This window comes from Hyposmocoma kahamanoa, unplaced genomic scaffold, assembly GCF_003589595.1.
Source record: "Hyposmocoma kahamanoa isolate Upper Pololo Valley unplaced genomic scaffold, ASM358959v1 94, whole genome shotgun sequence".
In the NCBI taxonomy this organism is placed as follows: Eukaryota; Metazoa; Arthropoda; class Insecta; order Lepidoptera; family Cosmopterigidae; genus Hyposmocoma; species Hyposmocoma kahamanoa.
This window is the reverse complement of record NW_020654878.1, coordinates 2,730,537-2,753,524: the sequence shown is the minus strand read 5'-3', so window position 1 is coordinate 2,753,524 and position 22,988 is coordinate 2,730,537. Positions and strand designations below refer to the sequence as shown.

General features: G+C 36.7%; 1 protein-coding gene across 3 annotated transcripts; it reads left to right on the top strand.

Moving 5' to 3' along the window:
- The first annotated feature begins 706 nt into the window (after positions 1 to 706).
- LOC113237760 (FK506-binding protein 59) lies at positions 707 to 20,080 on the top strand. Of its 3 annotated transcripts, none has more exons than XM_026474398.1 (7): positions 707 to 1,003; positions 4,103 to 4,245; positions 5,598 to 5,718; positions 11,720 to 12,115; positions 13,440 to 13,711; positions 16,790 to 16,900; positions 18,410 to 20,080. In XM_026474398.1, exons 1-7 carry the CDS (start codon positions 802 to 804, stop codon positions 18,584 to 18,586), a joined length of 1,422 nt encoding a protein of 473 aa, XP_026330183.1. In that variant the 5' UTR covers positions 707 to 801; the 3' UTR covers positions 18,587 to 20,080. The 3 variants fall into 3 exon arrangements, with proteins under 3 accessions (XP_026330183.1, XP_026330184.1, XP_026330185.1); XM_026474399.1 differs by having other exon boundaries at positions 16,790 to 16,907; positions 18,410 to 18,521; XM_026474400.1 differs by lacking the exon at positions 707 to 1,003 and adding an exon at positions 2,374 to 2,397.
- The last annotated feature ends 2,908 nt before the right edge of the window (positions 20,081 to 22,988 follow it).

Genomic DNA, 22,988 nt, shown 5'->3' with positions numbered 1-22,988 from the left:
TCGTGAGTGACGACTGACCCGATAAACCGCTAAACGATCGCACATGAATGTTCAATCATTTGACCAGGATTCCATTCCGCAGGATCATGATTGACCCGGGTTATCGGAATGATCTATGAAACAGGTCTACTCTACTCTGGTATTTTCTTTTTCGCTCTAGCACGCTATATCTATAATGACGAAAGAGACAGCAATACGTTTCGTTTTTTTTTAAGTGTCGTTCGTCAATTCTAGTGTTGGGAGGACATGAAATTAAAATGAGTTTGAGGGAGTAACTCATTTGAAAAAATGAGGCGGTACAGTGTCCTGCTTCACATGAGGTGAGGTAGTGGCAACAATGTTTACACCTACGGCAATGACTCAACAGACGGGATAGGTTTAATATTTAAGCACATTTTCATAACTTTATGATATCAATAATTTGGATAACTTAAGTGTTTTGATATAGTATAATTAAATACTACTTTTATTTAGTACTGATGATCATAGATGTAAAATCAGCTACAAAGCGGGCAGTGCAAGACCAATTAATGTTGCATTTGTTGAATTCGAAGCAGTGCGACATGAGGTGAGGTGTGAGGTGGGATATTTTTATGACATGAGGTGTTGTGACAAACTAACCAAGCGAGTGGTACAAACGAGTTACCTCGTGCATGAGTAACTCAACACTAGTCAGTTCATTTCGCTCGTGAACTCGATGCAAGCCCGCGTGATTTCTAGTAAATACTTTCTGTACGAATCAACGTGCTTATAGCGCTAATTTCTGTTCCATTTTGCGGAGTAATTAACTTTCGAGCCATAATGACCGTGGATGAAGGTGTTGATATCACGAAGGAGCAGGACCGCGGTGTTTTGAAGAGAATAATCAAGGAGGGCGAAGGCACTGATACTCCTAACACTGGATGCCAGGTGACGGTGCACTACACCGGTACCCTTCTGGACGGCACCAAGTTCGACTCCAGTAAGGACAGGGATGAGCCGTTTGAATTCCCACTTGGCAAAGGTTGGTGTTGTCAAAACTATTGGAATAATTTTTGTAACCTCCAATTACGGGGCCGTTAAAATGTTACCGGTACATTATTTTCATGTAGATTCGGGTCTATTTGCTTGGTAGGAAGACTAAACGGACATAGTTATGCAAACTAGAACCAACCCACAAAATGTCACATTCGAGATAATTAGATTTTTGTAAAAACAGTGTGAAGAAATAAATAGGTAACTTATTTGAGACAAATAACTTGAGTTATGTGTAGCATTGCGAATGATATGGGGAAATTATTATATTATATAGCAATAAATAGAAAACATTATGTATCTTTTTATTTAGTTAACGAGAAACATGTTCTAGTTTTTGTAATGAAAATGCTAAAGATCTACAGTATTTCAGTTCATGAAACAGGCATCGAGGAAATACTTCGACTCTGCTCCTCACCACCCCAACCCCGTCGTGGTGGCTGCATCCTCTTACGACCTCCTCAGGGAACAACCCCACCGCGTAAACAGGACCCGTCGGCCAAGGGAAGTCCTCAACGACCCTGACGACCTTATCACTCTCGCCACTTTGAAGGCCACCAGATCGCTAGTCAGTCCCGTCCCTCACGCACCAACCGTCGAGGTCGTAGAGCCCCCTCATTTCAGCACATACGCTGGTAGATTCTCTCCTACTGCACGCCCTTCTGGCGGAAGTCTCCAGTAGCGCCCTGAGCCGAGGTCCATGCCCACTTGAGCGCCCTCAGGCCCGCTACTTAGCTTTAAGTTTATTTTAGGGCTTATGAGCCTTCAGCTCGCTCTTTTCTCCAGTGGCGCAGTCAAGGCCACCAGCGGACAACTGCAAAATATCCTTAAAAAAAAAGTATTTCAGTACATGTGACATGGATCCATTTAGCATATTTAAAAAAATGCATTATATGAAGTTAAGCAGCATGGTTTTTTTTAACTATTAAAAAGTTTCTCATTTAGGGTAGGTACTCTGAAGGACTTTTATTTTCTCTGTTTTAGCTTGGTATATTGCCTGGATCTTTTGTGAGTGGGTAAAAAACATGTTTGGAGTTCTACCTAAATACAATAACTCAATTTCACTCAAGGTGTGGGTTGGTTCTTGTTTACATAATTATGTCCAAGTAAATAACCAACATCATTCATTTAAATCAAAGGTTTCCAAAAATTTTTGGCTTACCACCCACATTTTTTTAAAATTATTATTAGGGTGGCTTCCTTTGGGGCCTATGGTTATTAAATGATCTATTGTGATCACCACTCATTACAGTTTGGAGCTAAGACCAACAGCATTAAGGAACTGAAGGACATTCCTGGCTCTGACAGTTTTTATGTCCTCTGGGTGCGGCCTGTGCCTACGCAATATGGAAATATGTTACGCCCATTAGAGGGCAGCACTGGGTGAGGAGATGCACAGGAGTTTCATCTGCCTTGTAGCAGAATCTACATTCTCTGTTTTCTCTTTGTCCAATACTTGATATGTGCTTGTTCAAGCCACAAAACCCTGCTAAGGCCTAGTCGAGTTCTTCAATAGACACAGAAGTTATTTAAATAACAGCATATAGGAGGCAAATGCACACGGCATGTATAAAATCAAATGCAAATGGAATTCATTGGATATTGACCGGTATTGGAGGTCACATACTGCTTTAATACGCAGTCTGTATGTCAAAATGTAAATCAGTCTTTACAGTCAAGTTAAATTTTAAGTTTAATGAAGTTCTCACTACCTGTTAAAAACAAATAGGTAAATTTTGTATCCGGAAGTAGTGGTATTGACTTTTGAATTCATACATAGTCATTGGTAATTTTATTCTAATGGATTCATTTAAAGTGATTTTTTAAATTAATTTGTATTAAGGCCAGGAACACGTGTAAAGACTGGCTGTGTAAAAAATTTCTTTTCGAGATGACAGACTCATAATGAGATTACAGAATTTTAGCATGTTTCTCATAACAATATTTGACAGCTCTACCTGCCATACGTCCTTAACTACTTAATGGTCTAATTCCATCTTATGAAGTCAATCCAATTTGGTTGTAAATGGTCGTAGCTATTTTTATTAATTGTTATAATATGTATATTTCGTGGAAGAAAAATTATGAAAATGCTCCTCCTGGCTATCCATGCAAAATTTAGTTGTTCGCCAAAAAGGTAGCAGTAGAGCTCCTTGTGAAAGATTTGTCCAGGGAAGCACTGCCACCTTACCTATTTCTGCTGCCAAGCAGCAATGTGAGCATTACTGCATTCCTGTTTTGAAGGGTAAGGGTACTTGTGAAATTACAGGCACTTGGGACTTGCCAACTTATGTCTCAGGGTGACTGGCACAGTGGCAGTGCTCCTCAGATCATGTGGCATGGCCATTGGTATGGATAGGCGTGTAGCTTACCACCAGGTACACGACTTGGTCGTCCCGTTACTTGATATGGAATTACATATAATTACCAAGTTTTATGGAAATCGGTTACCGGAAAGTGTGCAAACCCGGATTCATCCCCTAGTTCGCCTATACGGGACTTGACACAGGAGATAATAAAAATCTGTTCTCAAACTCGATACCGATGTTTAAAGTATCTTCCGAGAGAAAAACGCCTTGAATTGGAGAATAGCAGTATCAACCATTAAAATAATTGCTTCGTTTACATTTAGGCGCTATTTATAAAAATGAATCTTCATGCGTGCACAGCCACCCTTAGAGGTGAATGATTTTCTTCAAAATTAAATGGGATCACTATGGAGGTACCCTGTTTCCAACAAAAAAGAATCATGAAAATCGGTTCACAAATACCGGAGTTATCGCGTAACATACAAAAAAAACATGCAGTCGAATTGAGAACCTCCTCCTTTTTTGAAGTTGGCTAAAAAAAGAAAAATATGAACTAGAACGTATAAATTAGTTTTCTTTATCCGTCTTGTAAACTTGTTAGTTTGGTATTTACGCGAAGATGATCAGAACTAAGTCCAAAGTCAAAACTGGGTTGTGTTACTTAACTTAAAATTTTGTAATATAGTTTGGCAGCCATGTCAGAACTTTTCAGTAAGACTCTTAAAACCAATAAAACATATTGAACTGCTTCACTAACACATAGATCTTTAATTCCATAGGGCAAGTGATAAAAGCATGGGATATCGGCGTGGCGACAATGAAGAAAGGCGAGGTGTGTGTGCTTACTTGCGCTCCTGAATACGCATATGGAGCAGCTGGAAGTCCACCCAAAATCCCGCCCAACTCCACGCTGCAGTTTGAAGTTAGTACCGTCATATTAATATTAAGTATTTGCATGTGTTACGAATTTCGATTATTATTTCAAAGATTTGAAAGCGTGTATTAGATGTTAACATTTACTAATTAGTACTAACTTTGTATACATGTCTGTGAACTACTGTATGAACTGCCCATGTAAATTTACATACTATGAAATAATTGACTGTAGTCTGTATTGTATGCCTGCATAAATATATATATGGCAATCTTAGGAGCAAAATACCACTCGGCCACTCTTGGCTGAATTTTGGTCGAAATTTCGATACGGCAAAATGGCAACTGCCTAAAGAAATAGGGCCACCATGTAATTTGAAAGCATTTGAAAGTCAAGTCTTGATCGCGTATATTTGTTTTTTGAAGCAAACCATCGATACGGGCTCTTTATTGGCCCCATGGTCACGTCACGAGTGACGACTAGATCCAAAAAAATATTCCAATGTGTAATATTCGCGAAACTCTAACGCCCACTTGCACTAAATTTAAGTAAGTCTTAAACCAATTCTTAAATTGATAAGACAGTTAACACAATGCATTAAGAGTGTCTTTTGCAGTGCAAGCATTGGTTTAAGACATACTAAGTTTATTTGATTTTTAGTTCGGCACTTAATCGTGTATTAAACATATTTTAATTAAAAAATCAAATAATTTGTGAAAATCGTGAAAGTTTGAATCAAAATACAGTTTAGTGCAAGTGGACATAAAAACTCGATCGTCAGTCTTGATGTTCAGTTCGCAGTGAAATATAAAATTTTATCCGTTTCCGACACCCATCCTCTGGAGCGCAAATTGTGATGGATGAGTCTTGGACATTTATACGATTTAATAGAAAAGCATTTCAAGTTATTCAAATATAAGGCATTGCATAAATCGACGTTTACAACAACAAGTAGACTTAATTTACAGCTTAGAAGAGATTTTTTAAAATAATATTAAGTGACGGGACGAACAAGTCGTGCTCCTAAGCCATACGCTTTTCCGTAACGGTTGCAGTGCCACTCAGAGCTTTAAATCTTAAAGATCTGAGAGGCACTGCCCTCTGCGCCTGTCACCCGGAGACATAAGTTGACAAGTCCCACGTGATATAGAACATGAGAGATTTAATCAATATTGTAAGGTACTTTCATTCATGGTAAACTATTCATTATGTCCATGACATCCCTAAACACTGCATGAACAATACTTCGCCATCTGTCACATCGTTTTTTACCACCAAATTATCAACACTGATTTAAACTGAATTTCGAAACAACTTTGTTATCACTAACAGGATGTGGTACAAATTTACATACACTAACCATGCCATATAGATAATGACCAAAATATATCTGACCACAGGTTGAAATGATTGACTGGAAAGTGGAGGACCTAAGCCCGAATAAAAACAAAGGTATTCTGCGTCATATCATTGAGCAAGGATCCGGGTTTGACAGTCCGAACGATGGTGCACTTGTTACAGGTACGATTTATCTTAAATATTCGACAAACTCAATACAATCAGTGTTTAATTTCGTCTCAATCATTTGCAGGGTTGCCAGTTTTTGTAAAATTTTAAATAGTCACGTTGTTGTCGACAATTTTATCGATAGACGTGAAAGTAGGTAAAATTTTGACAAAAGTATCTGAATTGTGAATGTTACGACGCGTTCTAATGATTACTAATTGCGTTATTGTATTCTTTATTCTTATTTTGACAAGTAGACTGTGCCATTGACATGTGTGTGTCCGTGGCACCCGCGACACAGGCTTTCCCTAGTGCGGGGCTAAGTTGAGTGTGTGCGTTATTATTATATATTATATGTATGTAGGAATTTTCGGAAATGAGGTTCTTACCTGTGCCCAGCAGTTGTATGAATAATAGGCCGATGATGATTCAGATGAAACGTTTTTTTTATGTGATGCCAAGTGGCGAGACGAAGCAAGCAAGCAAGGCAAGTCGTGCACCTGTTGGTAAGCGACACGTCTGTCCGTAACAGTTGCAGTGCCACTCAGAGCTTTAAGTCGCAAAGATTAGAGGGGCGCTGCCACTGCGCTCGTCACCCGGAGACATAAGTTGACAAGTCCCATGTGCCTGTAATTTGACCAACACCCTTACCCTTCAAAACCGAAACGCAGTAATGTTCCCATTACTGCTTAGCGGCAGAAAAAGGTATGGTGGCAGTACTTCTCTGGACGAATTCTTTCTACTGCTATTAAAAAGTTCGGCGATTTATTCATAAGCGTAACCAACATTCAGTCGTTAGGTTAGGTCGATATAATATTTATCGACTGTCAAATCACTAGCTGCTTGCAAGCGGGCAACACTTTTGCGCAATAAACTGTCATTTTACTCCATCTTCAAAAAAGACAGACTATACGTTTATATCTCTCGTGAGTTTGGGTGTAATTTGTGGTGTTCTATGTGTGTGTCCATGGCACCCGCGACACAGGGTTTCCCTAACACAGGGTTGTGAGGGCGTGCGTTATTATTATTATTCATTGAAGACCTACAATTGCTGAACCTTTTTTGCTTCTTCCTTTCACGTTAGTTTTTTAACTGCTATCCAAGGTTCTCACGGGTTTTTGTGGTTTAAACAACCGCATGTCCAATTTTAGGAGAGCAGATAGGTACTGTAGATTCTGCCATGAAGTGGATGAAAGTCCTCTATACCTTATTATAATAAGACGAATATGACAGCGTGCCTTGTAAGTGTACACGCCTACCGCGCGCAGACGCACATATTCGCATAATCTCGCGGTGCACTAGGGTTGCATAGCGCGGATCATCCGAAGCGTCAATAAATTAAAGAAATAAGAGACGAGTTTATTGTATTTTTTGTGGTAGTTTGACCAAGAGTGCCTCAAATTCAGAATTGTTCAACATCCCATTTCTATTTTCATAATCACACTCCATCATGAAGATACCAACCCGCGATAACAGAGGTTATTTCGATTTAGTACGAGAATACTGTGATGAATAACGTAATTTTTTCAAATACAAACTATAGATACAACTAAAATAATAATGTAACAACCCTACACTCCGAACGAAGTGTAGGTATTTACTTGCCGAGCAGGCGGGATTCGGTGTGCCTTCCCATTATGTCGTAATGTTTTATTTATCGTTGGACGACTGTCACGCTTAGCCTGTTCCCATACCACGACTATCTGTCGTGACTGTCGTAGACGTTTATTTTATTGTTGAACGACTGTCGTGTTTAGCTGTTCCCACTAGATCGTGACGACAATTTGTCGGTTCACGGCAGTAGCCTTGGGCCTTACCATGTACTCTTATTACGATTAAGTTTGGGACCTAAAATAAATCGTTGTGAGACAGCGCTATATGAAGTGTATATCATCATCCCGCTTTTTTGTCGTTACGAACCTATAATGAACTGACTGTTGATTGCATGCCAGAATCGTTTGAAGCTGCGATTATCACACACACGTAAAGTTTTATTTATCGTCGAACGACTGTCGTTTTAGCTCTTCCCATTGTCACGACAATCTGTCGTAGCGTCAAAAAAGTCGTTAAACGTTACAACGACAGTTAATCGTGTTGTTTTATGTGTGAACAACTTCAGTTAAATATACAAGTCACGACATTTAAACTGCACGACTATTTTGTCGTTACGACATAATGGGAACGCGCCCTAAGCAGTATCAAAAAAAGCTTAAAAGTATATGTACAAGGTCAAGTGCACGTCAAGTTGTAAAACTTGACGTGCCACTTAAGACTTGAATCCAACTCTTTGCCGCTTATGATAAGAACGGTCCAAAGTATAAAGTGTCAAGCTTGACGTGCTCTTGACTGTACTTTTAAGCATTTTTTGGGACTGGTTACACTGACTCCCGCCTGTTCACAACTTACGTAATATGCTATAATATTTAAAATAATATATTTCACTTCTTTATCTCTTCTTATCTGAAATTGCACTGTATTTTATTTTATGTACGAAATAAAATTACTTATACCATGAACCAGTAACTCAAGAAGACTGCTAATCTCTGTAATTATTATATCGTAACTTTGAAAAAGGTCAAAATTCCGGCTAAATCTAGATAGTGCTGATCTAGAATGAATCTGAATAGTGTGGAAGTAGTTTATAATTTGTAGCAGTAGAGCTCCTTGTGCAAGAGTTCGTTCAACGTTTCCGCCGCCAAGTAGTAATGTGAGCATTACTGCGTTCCGGTTAGAAGGGTAAGGGTGCTGGTGAAATTACAGGCACATGGGACTTGTCAACTTGTGTCTCAGGGTGATGGGCGCAGTGGCAATGCCTTTCGGATCTTTGCGATTTAAAACTCTTAAAGTACCGGCACGCTATGATGGCCGTTTTGACGTTTGTCCACTCTACAAGTTTCGTATTAATTCATAACTAGGTTGAAAGAGCTAATGGGCATTGTTTTGTTTTTTCAAACTCTCTATTTGAAAATCCATTTCGAGGAATAAGGTTGCTGATTAATATTTTCTATGTATTTGTTAATATTACGTTGAGATTTTTGATATTAAAAAAAAAATAGTATTGATCTTTATTTGACTTTCAATGACGTCGTCAGTGGCTCTATAATGTTTTGTCCGGGCGTAATGCAAAGCAAAAACGCAAAAAATTTTAATGTCACTTCACGCTTGTAAACATAACCTTACTATCTTTGCAATCGTCGCGCAAAACGACGGAGCCATAGATACAAAAGTTGAAGTTGAACTTTTAATTTCGCTGCCGGGAGACAAAATATCAAATATAACACAGCCATGGAATACAACAAAATATCTAATATAACACAGCTATGGAATACAGAAAGTGGTTTATTCATACCTACGAGAATGGTTCAATAAATAACCCAAACAAGATCCTTTGTTCATATTAGAGAAAAATTGCAATACTTCAAAGTTCACTATTTATTGTTGTGAAGATTACTTTGAAGTAAGTTGATAAACCTCTATAAAACAACACTGTCTTTCTTTTCACTGTTAGTACTACTGTGAAATTTCCGAGGTAATATTATTCTATTAGTTTTGTAGCCGACCGGAGATTTGGTGAACTGTTTCAAAGTGAAAATTATGAAATATGAGCAAATCTCAAACGCTCAGTCAAGCTGCGCAATATCAGTATATTAAATGAAGTATGAATTCAACAGTTTGATTTGTATAATTGTAAATTTACCTATTCTATACTATATAAAGCTAATAATATGTTTCCAGCATCCAAGTGAATCAAAAGACAGTGAATTACAAAAACTGCTATTCCAACCTAGTACCAGCATAACAGCAAAAAAAGAAAACATGGAGAGTTTGTGTAGTCCATACGTCTCCGACTTGCACATTACTTGTAAAGTTTATTTAGTTGTATAATTCTTGTGCTATGAACCATTCTTATAACAAAAATCTTGTTGGTTGCATTAAGAAGTATCCAATCTACTTTTTAGATACATACTGCAAAACAGTGTGAAGTAAAAATAGTTGACAAGAGTACAAAGTATAGACTAAAGGAAAGAACAAGTGCCAGGACAACAGATGAAATACTTTCTTCTCGAGAAGTTTTTTCAACAGCTACTTGCTTCTCTGTGTTAATTAAATTTTTATTGAATTGATATTCAATTATTTTTTGTGAAATTACTCCACTAGTTTGTTATAATTATTAATACAAAGATCGAACACTCAGAAAAAACACTCAGAAAAAATTCCCTCGATCCGGTCGGATTCGAACCGACGTCTTCTTGCATACCGTGCCAGACGCTATACCAACTAAGCCACGTAACGAAAGGACAAGGACTGGTAGCTGTAAAGGTACTAACTGGGTGATAAATCTGTAATAGATTTCTCATAGATGGCGCTACGACTAAAAAGTCGTTGAAAGACCAAGTACAAAGACACGACGCAAGCACATAGAGAAATTCGTGAGGTCCGTTGGTTCGTTCCGTGGCTTAGTTGGTATAGCGTCTGGCACGGTATGCAAGAAGACGTCGGTTAGAATCCGACCGGATCGAAGGAATTTTTTCTGAGTGATTTTTCTGAGTGTTCGATCTTTGTATTAATAATTATAACAATACTTGCTTCTCTGTTTGGTTCTACATCCGAAATGGAAAAATGAACTTTACTATGGACAAGGCAAAAACAGTGTTAAAAAGTAGAAAACATATTGTTAGTTAGTAGTTATCTTGATTTATTGTTCCATACTTCTACTAAAAACTTTTCTCTAAGTCTTTTTGGTAGATAATGCGCTGACCTACAAACTTGTCAATATTATAATTGTTGTAATTTCAACTCATACTGTTTTAATTCTTAGAGCCTTATTCACTGTTCTGATAGAATAATACGTTATAAATGTAATGTGAAACCGCACTTTCACGTAGCAGCACTGCTACGCGATCGTAGCGTTTGTATGGAATTAATACAATGGGATGTAATAGGATATGAGAAATGTGAAAGTAGTATATTCCTTATGGTATGTTACGGAGTAGGTCAGGTAACACTTTAAAAGGGAAAGCCGAAAATTATTATTTGGTAAAATAAGCGGGTGACGGGCGCAGTGGCACAGCAACTGTTATGGATAGGCGTGTGGCTTACCATCAGGCGTGCGGTTTGTTCGTCCAGTCACTAGATATTATAAAAAATATCTAGAAGTACGAATGTCGACAGTAAAACGCATTGTTTGTAAAATTCCATAATATTCCTTTAATTTAAATACTTATCATTGGCCCTTTGGATCAGCATCATAAAAATGCATGGCTTTTTTAAATACTTTCGTTGTAAAATACATTTCAACAAAATACGTTTTTTTTAATGTACTGACATGTATTATGTTATGTGACAATTCTACTACGCGGACGGCACAGCGCTATTGACGTATCGAACCGAATTTCCCTGCCCCGTCCTATTATCTTGCCCATTGACTTACAATTATATGGACGTCGGGTCCGCGCTAAAAAGTGTCCGAACTTATAGGGCGTTAAAATCGTATACAGAGCGTCATTCACGCTTCAGTCTTCGTTTGTTTCTTCTGACAGCGAAGCAAGCAAAATTAGACAGTACTGCGATGACATTACAATTTAAATTCAACGTTTTAGCTTTTTCATATTCCTTTACATGTCACTACGTTTAAATAGGTTGACTTGGGACATTTTTTTCGTGGTTTTTGTATTAGACCCGTCGTCCATTTATTTGTAAGTCAATGATCTTGCCCTATTATTTTAAGTGTAAAGTATTTTGTAATGTGTATTTTTTTTAAATCTAATCAAAATTACGTATTTTGTATTTTTTATTTTAAATACACCTCATGAAAGTATTTTGTATTTCGTATTTTAAACACATGTAAGAAAGTATTTTGTAATTTATATTTGAATAAATACATAGCATGTATTTTGCCCAGCCCTGCAAATAACTTGGTCGGAGTTTATGCGAATTCAGAGTAATTCATGGTAATTTGATTATCTGCTACACTGAATTTCAAATTTTTTCCATGCTAATTAACTTTTTTTTGCAGTGGAGCTTGAGGGAAAACTTCTGTCAGACGGCAAAGTCTTCGATACAAGAACAGTAACATTTACCATTGGAGAAGGTAGCGAAAACAATATTTGCGAAGGCGTTGAACGCGCTTTAGAAAAGTTCCAAAAAGGTGAAAAAAGTCGACTAACCATCCAACCTAAATACGCCTTCAAGTCTGAAGGTAACGCTGAATTAGGAGTGCCACCAAATTCAGCGGTTGAATATGTTGTAACTCTCAAAAACTTCGAGAAAGCAAAAGAAATCTGGTCAATGGATGGTTCAGAAAAACTGGAACAGGCGAAGTTATTTAAGGAGAAAGGAACAAACTACTTCAAAGGTGGTAAAAACCAGCTGGCGATTAAAATGTACAAACGGGTCGTTTCGTTAGTTGATGGTAAGTCTACATTTATAATTATCAGGATAATAAGGCGCCATGCAACAACCACACCAAATACTTGATAGTTGAGTAGAACAGCAGTAGAGCTCCTTGTAAAAAAGTTCTTCGAAGGCAGTACTACCAGACTCAACTTATATTGCGGCGGAACGGAATACATACATAGCATAACATAGCACAATGATTTTTTACAATTATATGACTTGTTACCAATCGATAAATCAACGCTTGACCTTATATAATCAGAAATAGAGACGAAATAAGGGCCATCCACCACTGGCCACTCATTAGGCAAATGTGCCTTATATCACTTTTAAATATCAACTCTCGTTTGCGTTAAAATCACAAATTAGAAAACTGAAATAGTACAGCGCCAACAACTGACCTATGTGTACGTCTCCATATATTCCAAAAATATTCTGTATTTATTGTATTGAAGATAATATCTCTAACAATGGGGGGCTGTTCCAGTCGGTGGTGTGGGGTAAAACAGAAAAACATCTAATTACAATACAAACTGAATCACATTTCATAGGTAATTAAATATTAAATACGTAATTTTTAAATTTTCGTCCATTATAGCTAAGCTCGAAGTTAAACTAGTCGATTATGACCCCTGTCAATTGTTTCGAAGTCGGGCTGGCCAATTGGAGCGCAGTAATGATTTGGCAGAATAGTTTTCAAACAAATTAAATGACATTTCTCTATTTCTGGTTTATTATACTCGATGTATCAAACTAAGATCTCAGGACGAAAGGGGCAGTGGCAGTGCCCCATAGATTTTTGCGATTTAAAACTGCAGTGCAAGTGCAGTACATCAATAAGGTTAGCACGACAGGGCGCGACTTGCGCGAAAAACGATATAGAATAGCGAGATTGGTATGTCGTGAGCCGGTAGCACGACGTTGCTTGTCAAGTCGCACTTATATGTCTTTGTAACATTCGTCTGTCGATTTGCGAAAATTGAAAATCGCATTGAAATAAATCGATACAAAAAATCGTTAGATCATATGCACTTGGATCTATTTTCATAAAAATTAAATTGTAATAAGCATTCTTAGTAGTGACAATCCACAGAATTGCAAAGTGGAGTTGCCTCTTTTTCGTCTAAAAAAATTATTTTTACATCGAAATTTGCAATAAGTGTGGAATTATACCAAATGCCGTATTCGCCGTTTCCGCCCACGATTTTGGACAGAAATGGACTAAAACCCGCGTGTTTTAATTTGGTTTTAACCCACTGCCCATTTCTGGTAATATCACGACCTGTATACATAATGTTTTGTTTTACATCGGAAAGCCTGAAGACTAAATAACGTTCCAGATATGCCAGCAGACAACAGTGAGAGCGACGAGAACAAAAACCAAGCAAAGGAGTACCTTGTATCCACTCATTTGAATCTTGCTCTAGTATACTTAAAAGTGACACCTCCCCACCACTTCGAAGCTAGAGAGCATGCAAACAAAGCCCTTAAACACGATGATAATAACGTAAAAGGATTGTTTAGAAGAGGACAGGCGCTTTTAGGATTGGGAGAAGCACATGAAGCTATCAAAGACTTTCAGAAAATCGTAGATCTCGAGCCTGGCAATAAGGTATGAATTGGATTCGTATAATGTTTATTCTTATTCATGGACCAAAAAGTCGTTTAAAACCATAAACAAGGACGTGCAACAAGCACTTAGAAAAATTCGTAAGGTCCGCTAGTTCGTTCTGTGGCTTAGTTGGCATAGTGTCTGGCACGGTTTGCTGGAAGACGCTGGTTCGAATCCAGCCGCATTGAAGGAATTTTTACTTATTGTTCGATCTTTGTATTAATAATTATAATAAAATAGTGGAGAAATTTTACAAAAATAATTGAATATCGTGATGGTCAGACAGTTCATTGATATTGTTATATTAAGCAAAAACCCACTTCACAATAACAGGCTAAAGCTTTTGTATGCAAATTGCATGTCTGGGACCAAACAAAGCAGGCTTGCTTAGTGTGAGGACCATGGCGAATACGTATGTATAGGGTGTATATGAAATCAAAATATTCTACTAAATAAGTTTCGGAAATGAAATTACTATTTCGGATCTCAGTCGCGTATATGCGGTTATTTATAAAATACTAAGAAGGGTTAGGAAGTCCGAAATGACATTTTCCAGAAATAAGATTTGCTCGAATTTTCATAACTTCGAAAGTAATTTTGAGAGGAAAATGTTTTTTTCTTTTAACCCTAACTTCAGCTAACCTAAGCGAACTTAATCGTGTTATTGCAATAAACATCCAACATATCCTGAAAGGACAACGGTTCCGTTATAATTCGTTTTTCGGTGTAATGAAAATTCGAACATACGTTATTTCGGAAAAAAGAAATTCGACTTTGTGATAGGTTACCACTAAGAAACAGGACTGTATTACTGACATAAGCAAGAAAATTTGTTCCATGACTTTTAATAATACTTTTTAAATAACAATATTTAAATGTATCGCTCCCAATGGGTTCCCAAACTTTATAGCAATTTAAAAAATTTCTTCGCCCACCACATTGACCTGCCCACCATCACTACGAAAAATAATTGACATACGTATTTTTATATTAATTTAACACAAAAAAATCACAATAAAAATAAATATGTAGTATAGTTTAATTATAATAATTTTCAAATGCGGTAGGGAGCACTTTGGGAAACTATACTATAAACAGTCATAATTCTGTGCGGTTCGTTGCAAAACACAGGAGCGTGAATAAAATTTGCAACCTTACTATTAAACACAGATCTAAAAAGTGGCAGATAGCTTAAATGTGAAGTTTTCAAGTGTACATTTATTTTACTTAAGGAATAAATGATTGTTTGACTTTGAGTACAACAAAAACCTCATAATTTATTTTTGGAAAATTTATTATACCCAGTCAACCCGTGACCATGGAGCGTGCAACCGTTCCGAAATATCGGGAAAATAAAAATAAAAAGAAGTTATACCGTGGTAAGAAACCTGTTACTAGTGACAATCATTTAGTGAATAACCACGAAAGTCTTAAAATCTATATAATTTATTATATTTTGTAATAAGCAGTGATCGGAATCGAGAGAGTTAAGTTAGCTGAACTAAAGAATAATGTGGACATTCCCTTCTACAAATCCCGGGACTACTCGGAATTGTTCAGTCATGGCGCCTCATTACATTGATTTAACTGCCTCGGTGGCCGAACGGTTACTGCCACGCAGAGGTCCCAGGTTCGATTCCCGGGCCGGGAGAAATGTTTGTATGGCCTACATTTATATCTCTCGTGAGTTTGGCTGTAATTTGTGGTTGTCTATGTGTGTGTCCATGGCACCCGCGACACAGGGTTTGCCTAGTGCGGGCCTATGTAGAGTGTGTGCGTTATTTATTTTATTAATACGAGGAATAGAAATAAACTAGCTTTTCTTGATAGTCGTCTTCACAAAGTCAAAAAATCATTTAAGGGGCAATGTATACGCTTCTATAACAAGATTCCGGTTGATATACAAAATTTGCCTTACACGAGGTTTAAAACTATAGTGAAACAAAAACTTTATACTAAAGGTTATTATACAACTTCTGCGTACTTGGATGACAAAAATCCGTGGTAGTAACCCGTTTAGCTCATGGAGGTAGTCTCGATCTCTGATGTTTCAAATAATAAAAAAAAATATTGTAAATGTTATTTACAAAGAGCAACCCCTAGAGTTTCTTGCTCATTCTTCTCAGGGGAATCTGCCTTACGAATGAGCGGTAGAGTTTAATATTGTGACGATTTCAAGTGTAATAATGCTTACCTATGAAATAAAGATTACTTTGAATTTGAATTTGAATTTAAAAAAAAAATCTGTACATACATATATTACTCTGCAGTAAATAAATGAAGAAAACAATAACTGAATGAGTCTCAAACAAAAGTTTTTTAACTTGCCTACTTCGTTTCATCTTTCGGAAAATGATGATAAACAGCCGTGACCAGCACAATTCACGACCATTATAAATAGTAACGTAAAATGGTTTTATATTAACGTACAAGTTTCGTAATGAATAAATGAAAACTATATTCAAATATCAAAGCCGTCTTCGCGTGAAAACGGCTCGCCGGCAGCCTTGTTGTCGTTCAGTCAATGTGACCGGCAATGTGTGGGGCGTGGTGCGGTATCTAAAGCTAGGGAGGGACGGAGAGTGTCCGTTGTCTTTACTTTTTGTTCTCTGATAGTACGTTTCGGACTTTACAGGGGGTCTACACCCGTTCTAAGTCCGTCCATTACTGTCAAATAAGTAATACTCGACCAAATTGATTAAAAGCCGTATGATGCAAATGAAGCTTCACAATTGACATTGCCTTTTGATTTATCACGTATTATTTATTTAACAGTATTTTTTTTGACGGAATGTCGAACGAGCGTAGATCCACATGTTCCATAGTTACGGTTGAGAATGTTGGAAAAAAAAAACCGATTTAGATCCAAAACAATAGTTTCAGATCGCAACAATTGTAAGAACTAGATAAATAATTTATATGCTTTTGTTTTTTATGTTATCATCTGTAACTTTATAATTTTAACATTATATTATTATATAACGTAAACGTTAATCAGTTAAATTTGAACCCTTTTTTGTGACATTCTAAATTTATAAATGGCATTTGGACCTTAGGTTACGATTTCAATGTCCACAGGCAGCAGCGAACCAGATTATAGTATGTCGTACTACGATCCAGAAGCAAAAACAGAAAGAGAAGGCTATGTACGCGAACATGTTCGACAAGTTCGCTAAGAAGGACTCGGAGGTAACAGGTCGGCGTACATTACTGTACTCCACTCATTGCATTCTTTATTAGAGGTGCGCGTGTGCACACTCTGAACCCTGCTAAGTCTCATTTCATGACGTTGCTTTAATTTAGCATAATCAAATTCATTTGTCGTTATTAAAATGTGTATGACTAAATATTGAATTTGATACTTAGACCAACTTTCAAATTAAGAATAAAGAATACAATAACGCAGTTGAAGCATTGGGTGTAACAAGGGCGTATCACGTAAAAGTGAGATTCGAGAAAATTGAAAATAAATTTGTAATGTCTTATATCTTTTTTTTATAAATATTGTTTTGCTGTTTTGTTTTACATTCTCAACTGAGTACTCCCGTAGTCCAACTTACCGACACCGGTTAATGTCCTATTAGAGCTTAGCGAAAATTTTTTTTTGTTTCGTTTTTTTTTCTTTCAACTGTGACATTGGCAAAATCATCAGTTCTCATATTGATGGAGCCATAAAAATAAAAAGTGAGTGAATACAGACCCGGACACACAATTCGAGCCACCTTGCATTTTTCTCCCAAATAATATTTTATATAAAAATATAGTTAGCATCGAAGGAAAAGTTTTCTCCGATATTTTAAATTCAAAAATTCAAATTATATATATGTATATTTATAACATGACTCTTAAGTACTTTATTACTAACTGTCCTATGATTTAGCTAAAAGATTCAGATGTTATTATTATTATTTTAAAACAATTAGAAACATTTGGAAAAATTTTTTTTCGTTGTCAGATCCGCCCTTGTTGCACCAAACCGGTAATTGAATGGGGCGTTCGTTTTATCATTGGTTTTTAAAGAAATAAATTGTGAGTCAGTCTTATTTAAAAGTTACATTGAAACAAATTTAAACGTAATTTTAAGCATTCATTAAATTCGCTGGATTAAAATGAATCGAGAGTATCATCTTCAGCAGGTCTCCCTGACCTCCGAGAGGCTCCATGTTGAGGATGAAGTCGCTCGTATCAGACTTTTTTTTACGCCATCTTGAAGGGAGATCGAAATGACTTTTTGTCACAAGATACCAGATAGTGTTTTACATGTTTTGATGCAATAACATCAAAACGGGCTTTGCCCGGGCGGTGCCCAACGCCCTTATTGTTCCCGATGCTATAATTAGTAATCATTAGAACGCCGTAACATTCACAATTTATTGTCGATAACAACTACATGACTTTTTAAAATTTTACGAGAAGAATGTCATTTACTCCATCTTTAAAAAAGGAAGACTATACAAAATATGCTATGGTACAGCACCCCTAGCGGTCGCAAAGAGAAGTAATAATTGGTATACAAGAAATTTACTCAGTTGTTTCAACAGTTGTTACAACTTTCACTGTTAAGTCATATGATAAAAACAAAGATCATTAAAAAAGTACTTTTTCAAATTAACTAGGATTCATTGTTATCATTTTCTACATTGTTTATCTCATACCTTTCCTCCCATCACCATGACTAACGTGCGTGCTATCTTACAGTTGGAGAAGCAGCGAGCTAAAGAAGAAGTCGACGTCATAGGGGAGAAGGTCGGCGAGTGGGGGGCGGGGGAGGGGGAGTGGACCGACCAGCAAAGAGATCGTAAGCCGACGGAGTTCGAGAAGGAAAATCCAAACATACTCTTGCTTGACAAGGACGGACGATTTGAAAATATGTAACACGCTTGTTTATGCTCGTTCTATCAGTGGTCACTCGTTTTCCAAATATCTCGTTTAGTTATCTCATAAACAATGGTTAAAAGGGTGTTGCAAAAGAGACACAAAAAGTAGTTACATGGAATGGTTAATACTACCAAATGTTAATTTTTTCGAATACTTTTCGATTTGCTGTAAAGTATCTATACTTAGTTCTAATCCACTTTGAACAAATATTAAACAAAACTGATTAAATTTTAAAGCAATCACTCAATTCATCTAATAAGTAACACTTTCACGTATATTTCCAAGATTGCGACTTGATACCTCATCATTTTTTCCAAAAATATTCATCGTAATATATATATAATAGCATCGTAAAATCGTATTTGAAAAATGGTAGTCCAAATGTGAGGTTATTATATAAAACAAGCTATTGCTTGTAGGTCATTAAAAAATATTTACTTTGGTGAAACTCCAGTTGTATAATGCATTTTTTTTACATGACACCAGTAGAATTAGTATAAAATCCAACTTCAGTTTCCTAAATGAGTAATTTTATTTTACGATCTAGTAAAAGTGTTTCCGGAAATCCGAAATCTGAAAAACTAACTCGACTCATCCGAAGAACAAAGTCCGATGTGATTGTACAGCGAAAAGAGGTTAAAACATAATCTCGTTATTCAAAAGGCCAATCTAAGGGTGTTTTCAGATTTTATGCATTTATTATTTATTTCGTTTCGGAAATATAAAATCGAACAACAGTCGATCTTGACTGTGGATATCCGCAGTCAAAAACAACGAACGAAATGTACAATGTTCCGAGAATATGCAGCATCTTGCACATAGGTCTTTGTTCTACGGATGAGTCGAATTAATTAATATTTATTGGTTATAAAATATATTTAGATATTTTATTTGTAGATATTTATCTACTCATTGGAAACACCTTTTCCCGGCCATTTCTCATAAATGATATCTGATCAAAATATCTTAGACACAACATAACATTAACATTATTAGATCACCTTCCGATTCTGAAAAAGTATTTCTTGCGAAAAGTGGCCATCCATGGATGATCTAAGCCATCCATGAATTGCCTCAAAATTGGAGCAGCGACGCGATCTTTCTTTTTTTTTTGTTTAATGAAATTTAACCTTATCTTGTTGGAGATAAAGTTTACTCGATTTAATACCGCCAATTTGAGGTGACACTTGGTGTAAACAGCTGTCAATAGATCTTCTCAATGAAGTTGAAATTTTACATATTTCTAATATTTAGAAGTTTGTAGACGAAGTTTTTTATTTTTATTAGGAGTGTGATATTTCCTATATTTGCATTATTAACTACATCCACTACAGACTCATGGGTCTATTCTCGTTCTTCGTTCGACATCCGAAACAAAATTACTTTCAAATAAATAATACTCGAGGAAATAGACAATGCCAAGTACGAAGCTTCATTCGCATCAAGCGATTTTTAAGAGCTCTTATGCCAAAAAAGTTTTGACGTTGGCTCCGCCCAAATTTGTGAAACAAATATGTGCTTGAAGTTCTCGTGACATGCGACAGGAGATGTTGAATTTTGCGCATTAAAAGTACCAAATTCGTTTTAGCGGAATAACTCTAAAACTAAAGGGATTTAAAAAATCTGAAGTGACAGTTGTCGATCATGCATAAATATAATTAATTATCTAATTTTTGTCCTAATAACCTGTAGCATTTCGAGGATAAATCGAAAAAATGTGAAAATTAGACGTCATTTCGTGATTTTTATCCATCGACGAAAACTTTATTGTTTTATGTTTCTGATTAATGTCTATGCTTGAATATATCGTGTAGTTACTCATACAATATTTTATTTTTAACTTTAAAGTAGATATACCCGTCTAAAATCAAATCGAAGATTAGGAATTTTTCCTCTGCCCCCTCTTAATATCGTGTATTGAGTATTACTTCTTTGACTTAGTTGATGTTAGACGGAGAACGAGAGAACAGGGCCTGATACGCTCGAGTCCCTATCCAGTTCTGGGATACAGTGCGGTTTTACTACTTTAACGTAAATAGACGCTATGTCAACATTAGACGCTGCACAATATGGGCCAGTGCAAACCGGTAGATAGGAAAGTAGAAGACATGATAAGGAAGTACTGCCAGTTTACCTATTTCTGCCGCCAAGCATTAACGTCAACATTACAGCGTTCCGGTTTCGAAGGGCAAGGGTTCTGGTGAAATTACAGGCACATGTGACTTGTCACTTATGTCTCAGGGTGACGGGCGCAGTGCCCCTTAGATCTTTGTACTCCAAGGTCAGTATACAATGTACATGGTAAATTTAATGTGTCTTACCGTACGCCGCTGACCTCATAGCTCCTAGACGTGCTCACTACTAAAATTAATTGTTCCCTTTATGTGCAATTACTTTTCGTCGAATGATTTTTCATAGAATCTTGAAGACTTGTTATGCTATAAACGTAATGATCACGCTTTTTTCCCTTTACGTTAAATTTGATATATTACTGTCAAAACAAAAGTGAATAACGTGGAAGTTGAATAGGAAGATCTAACACACATAAAAATATCGTCAACCCGGTGGGACATGAACCCACATCTATGCTGCACCGTTCATTTCTTCAGCACCTTTACCAACTGAGCTAAGGGTCCAGTTACCGAGCCGTCGAAATTATCTTATGTGTGTTTTGTTATAAATCTTTGTACAGGCTTTCGGCATTCGTACCGCTTGTGACATCTAGTGAGAGATTTTTGAATAACTTTCTCATCGCAGTCCCACCGCGTCGACGAAATTTTTCTGTGAATTAATTCTTTGTATTCATAACCATAACAAAACTAGTGGAGTTATTTCATAAAAAATCTCAATAAATAACACGGAATGTTGAAAATTATTTTTATTTCGCATTGCGGGTATAATTAGGTTTTTTTTTATTCATAAAAATGTAAGTGCACATTTGATTTCCGTCTCACCTGATGGAAAGTGACGATGAGGTCGACGATGATGCATGCACACCTAAATAATGCGTATTAACTTTCGCCTTGAAAAGGTCCAAGTTATAACGTTCAGGGAACAAATCTGCTGGCAGGGAATTCCACTCCATAGCCGGTCGCCGTATAAATGTGGAAGCGTAATGCTTCGTACGAATCTTAGGAATATCCACAACATAGGGGTACCCAAGCCTACGTCTAGTCCCCCGGTGACGCAAAGGGGAAGGCGGAATTAAATAGTGAAATTCCATTTTCATCCAGGTTTGATTATCCGATTCAATTAGCTATGTGATTACCACAACTTGGTTAAATCACTTGTTTATTGTGTACACTTAGACAATTATTATGTAAGCAACTCAACTGCTTTTTTTTTCTACTGTACTATAGCATTTACAGAGAATAAAAAGAATCGGCGTAAAGGGAGGCGTTCCTTAAAATTATCATGTAATACAAAAATCGACTCTAAGTATGTACAGTGAGCGTCAAAATGATTTCATAGCAACACGTACAAAGTAGTCAATTTCTTTGCGGTAACTTCAGAGTGCTAAATTCGTCACAAAAATAATGTTATGGTACATTTGCACCAGAGCGACGAGTTTGTCGAACACGCGGTCAATCTATTCTATATTATTTGACGCACCCCTCAAACATGACCGCAGACGATCAAAGAATTTGCCAAACACGTACAATTTGACAAATTATTTGACAGTTGACGGGGCATTTACGGCAAGTCGACTCTGTCGCCTTTGGCAAGGCGAAGGCGGCAGATAACCCGGTGTAAATGAGCAATTATTGAAACTTTAAAAGATTTAACTTACGTTACATTTGTCAACATTTTTGCTTATCGTACAATTACCTGACAACTGCACTCGTACCCTAAGATGCTCTTGTATGCGATACTTCAAAGATTGTTAAAGCTCCATATAACTCTATTACTGTGTATAATTATTTCTTACTTGCTCCGTTTGCTTGTTATATTAGATTTAGCCTGCACGTGTTCAAATTGAATTTAAGTGTCACTTTGCTTAGCTTGTATTAATAATCTTAAATATAGGTATAAAAAGCATAATATTTTTTTCTGTAAGGCACTTCTCTCAAATAAAATTAAAGATTAAATATTTTGGAAAATATGTATAAAAAGCATAATAAATAATATAATGTCACATGGCGTCATTTATTTCTGTGACGAATAATTCTTCCAAGCGAGGCTATATTTAAAGCGTGAAACACATAGAGCGGGTGCCGGTCGGGCCCGGGTCGGGACCGCGGAGGGTCTAATAATATCATGGACGACAACACACCGAGCGCGGTCCCGACCCGACTCGCATCCGACCCGCACCCGACTCGCGCCTGCTTTCAATGTGTTTCATGCTCAAAAGAGAGCACATTAATAATAATTTAACATATAGGTATGAAAAGTTTATTTT

Excerpts from the sequence above, each read along its gene's own strand:
- LOC113237760 (XM_026474398.1), top strand. The coding sequence starts at position 802 with ATGACCGTGGATGAAGGTGTTGATATCACGAAGGAGCAGGACCGCGGT. Across the intron at positions 4,246-5,597 it reads ACTCCACGCTGCAGTTTGAA|GTTGAAATGATTGACTGGAA; the intron begins GTTAGTACCGTC and ends ATCTGACCACAG. Across the intron at positions 5,719-11,719 it reads CGATGGTGCACTTGTTACAG|TGGAGCTTGAGGGAAAACTT; the intron begins GTACGATTTATC and ends TTTTTTTTGCAG.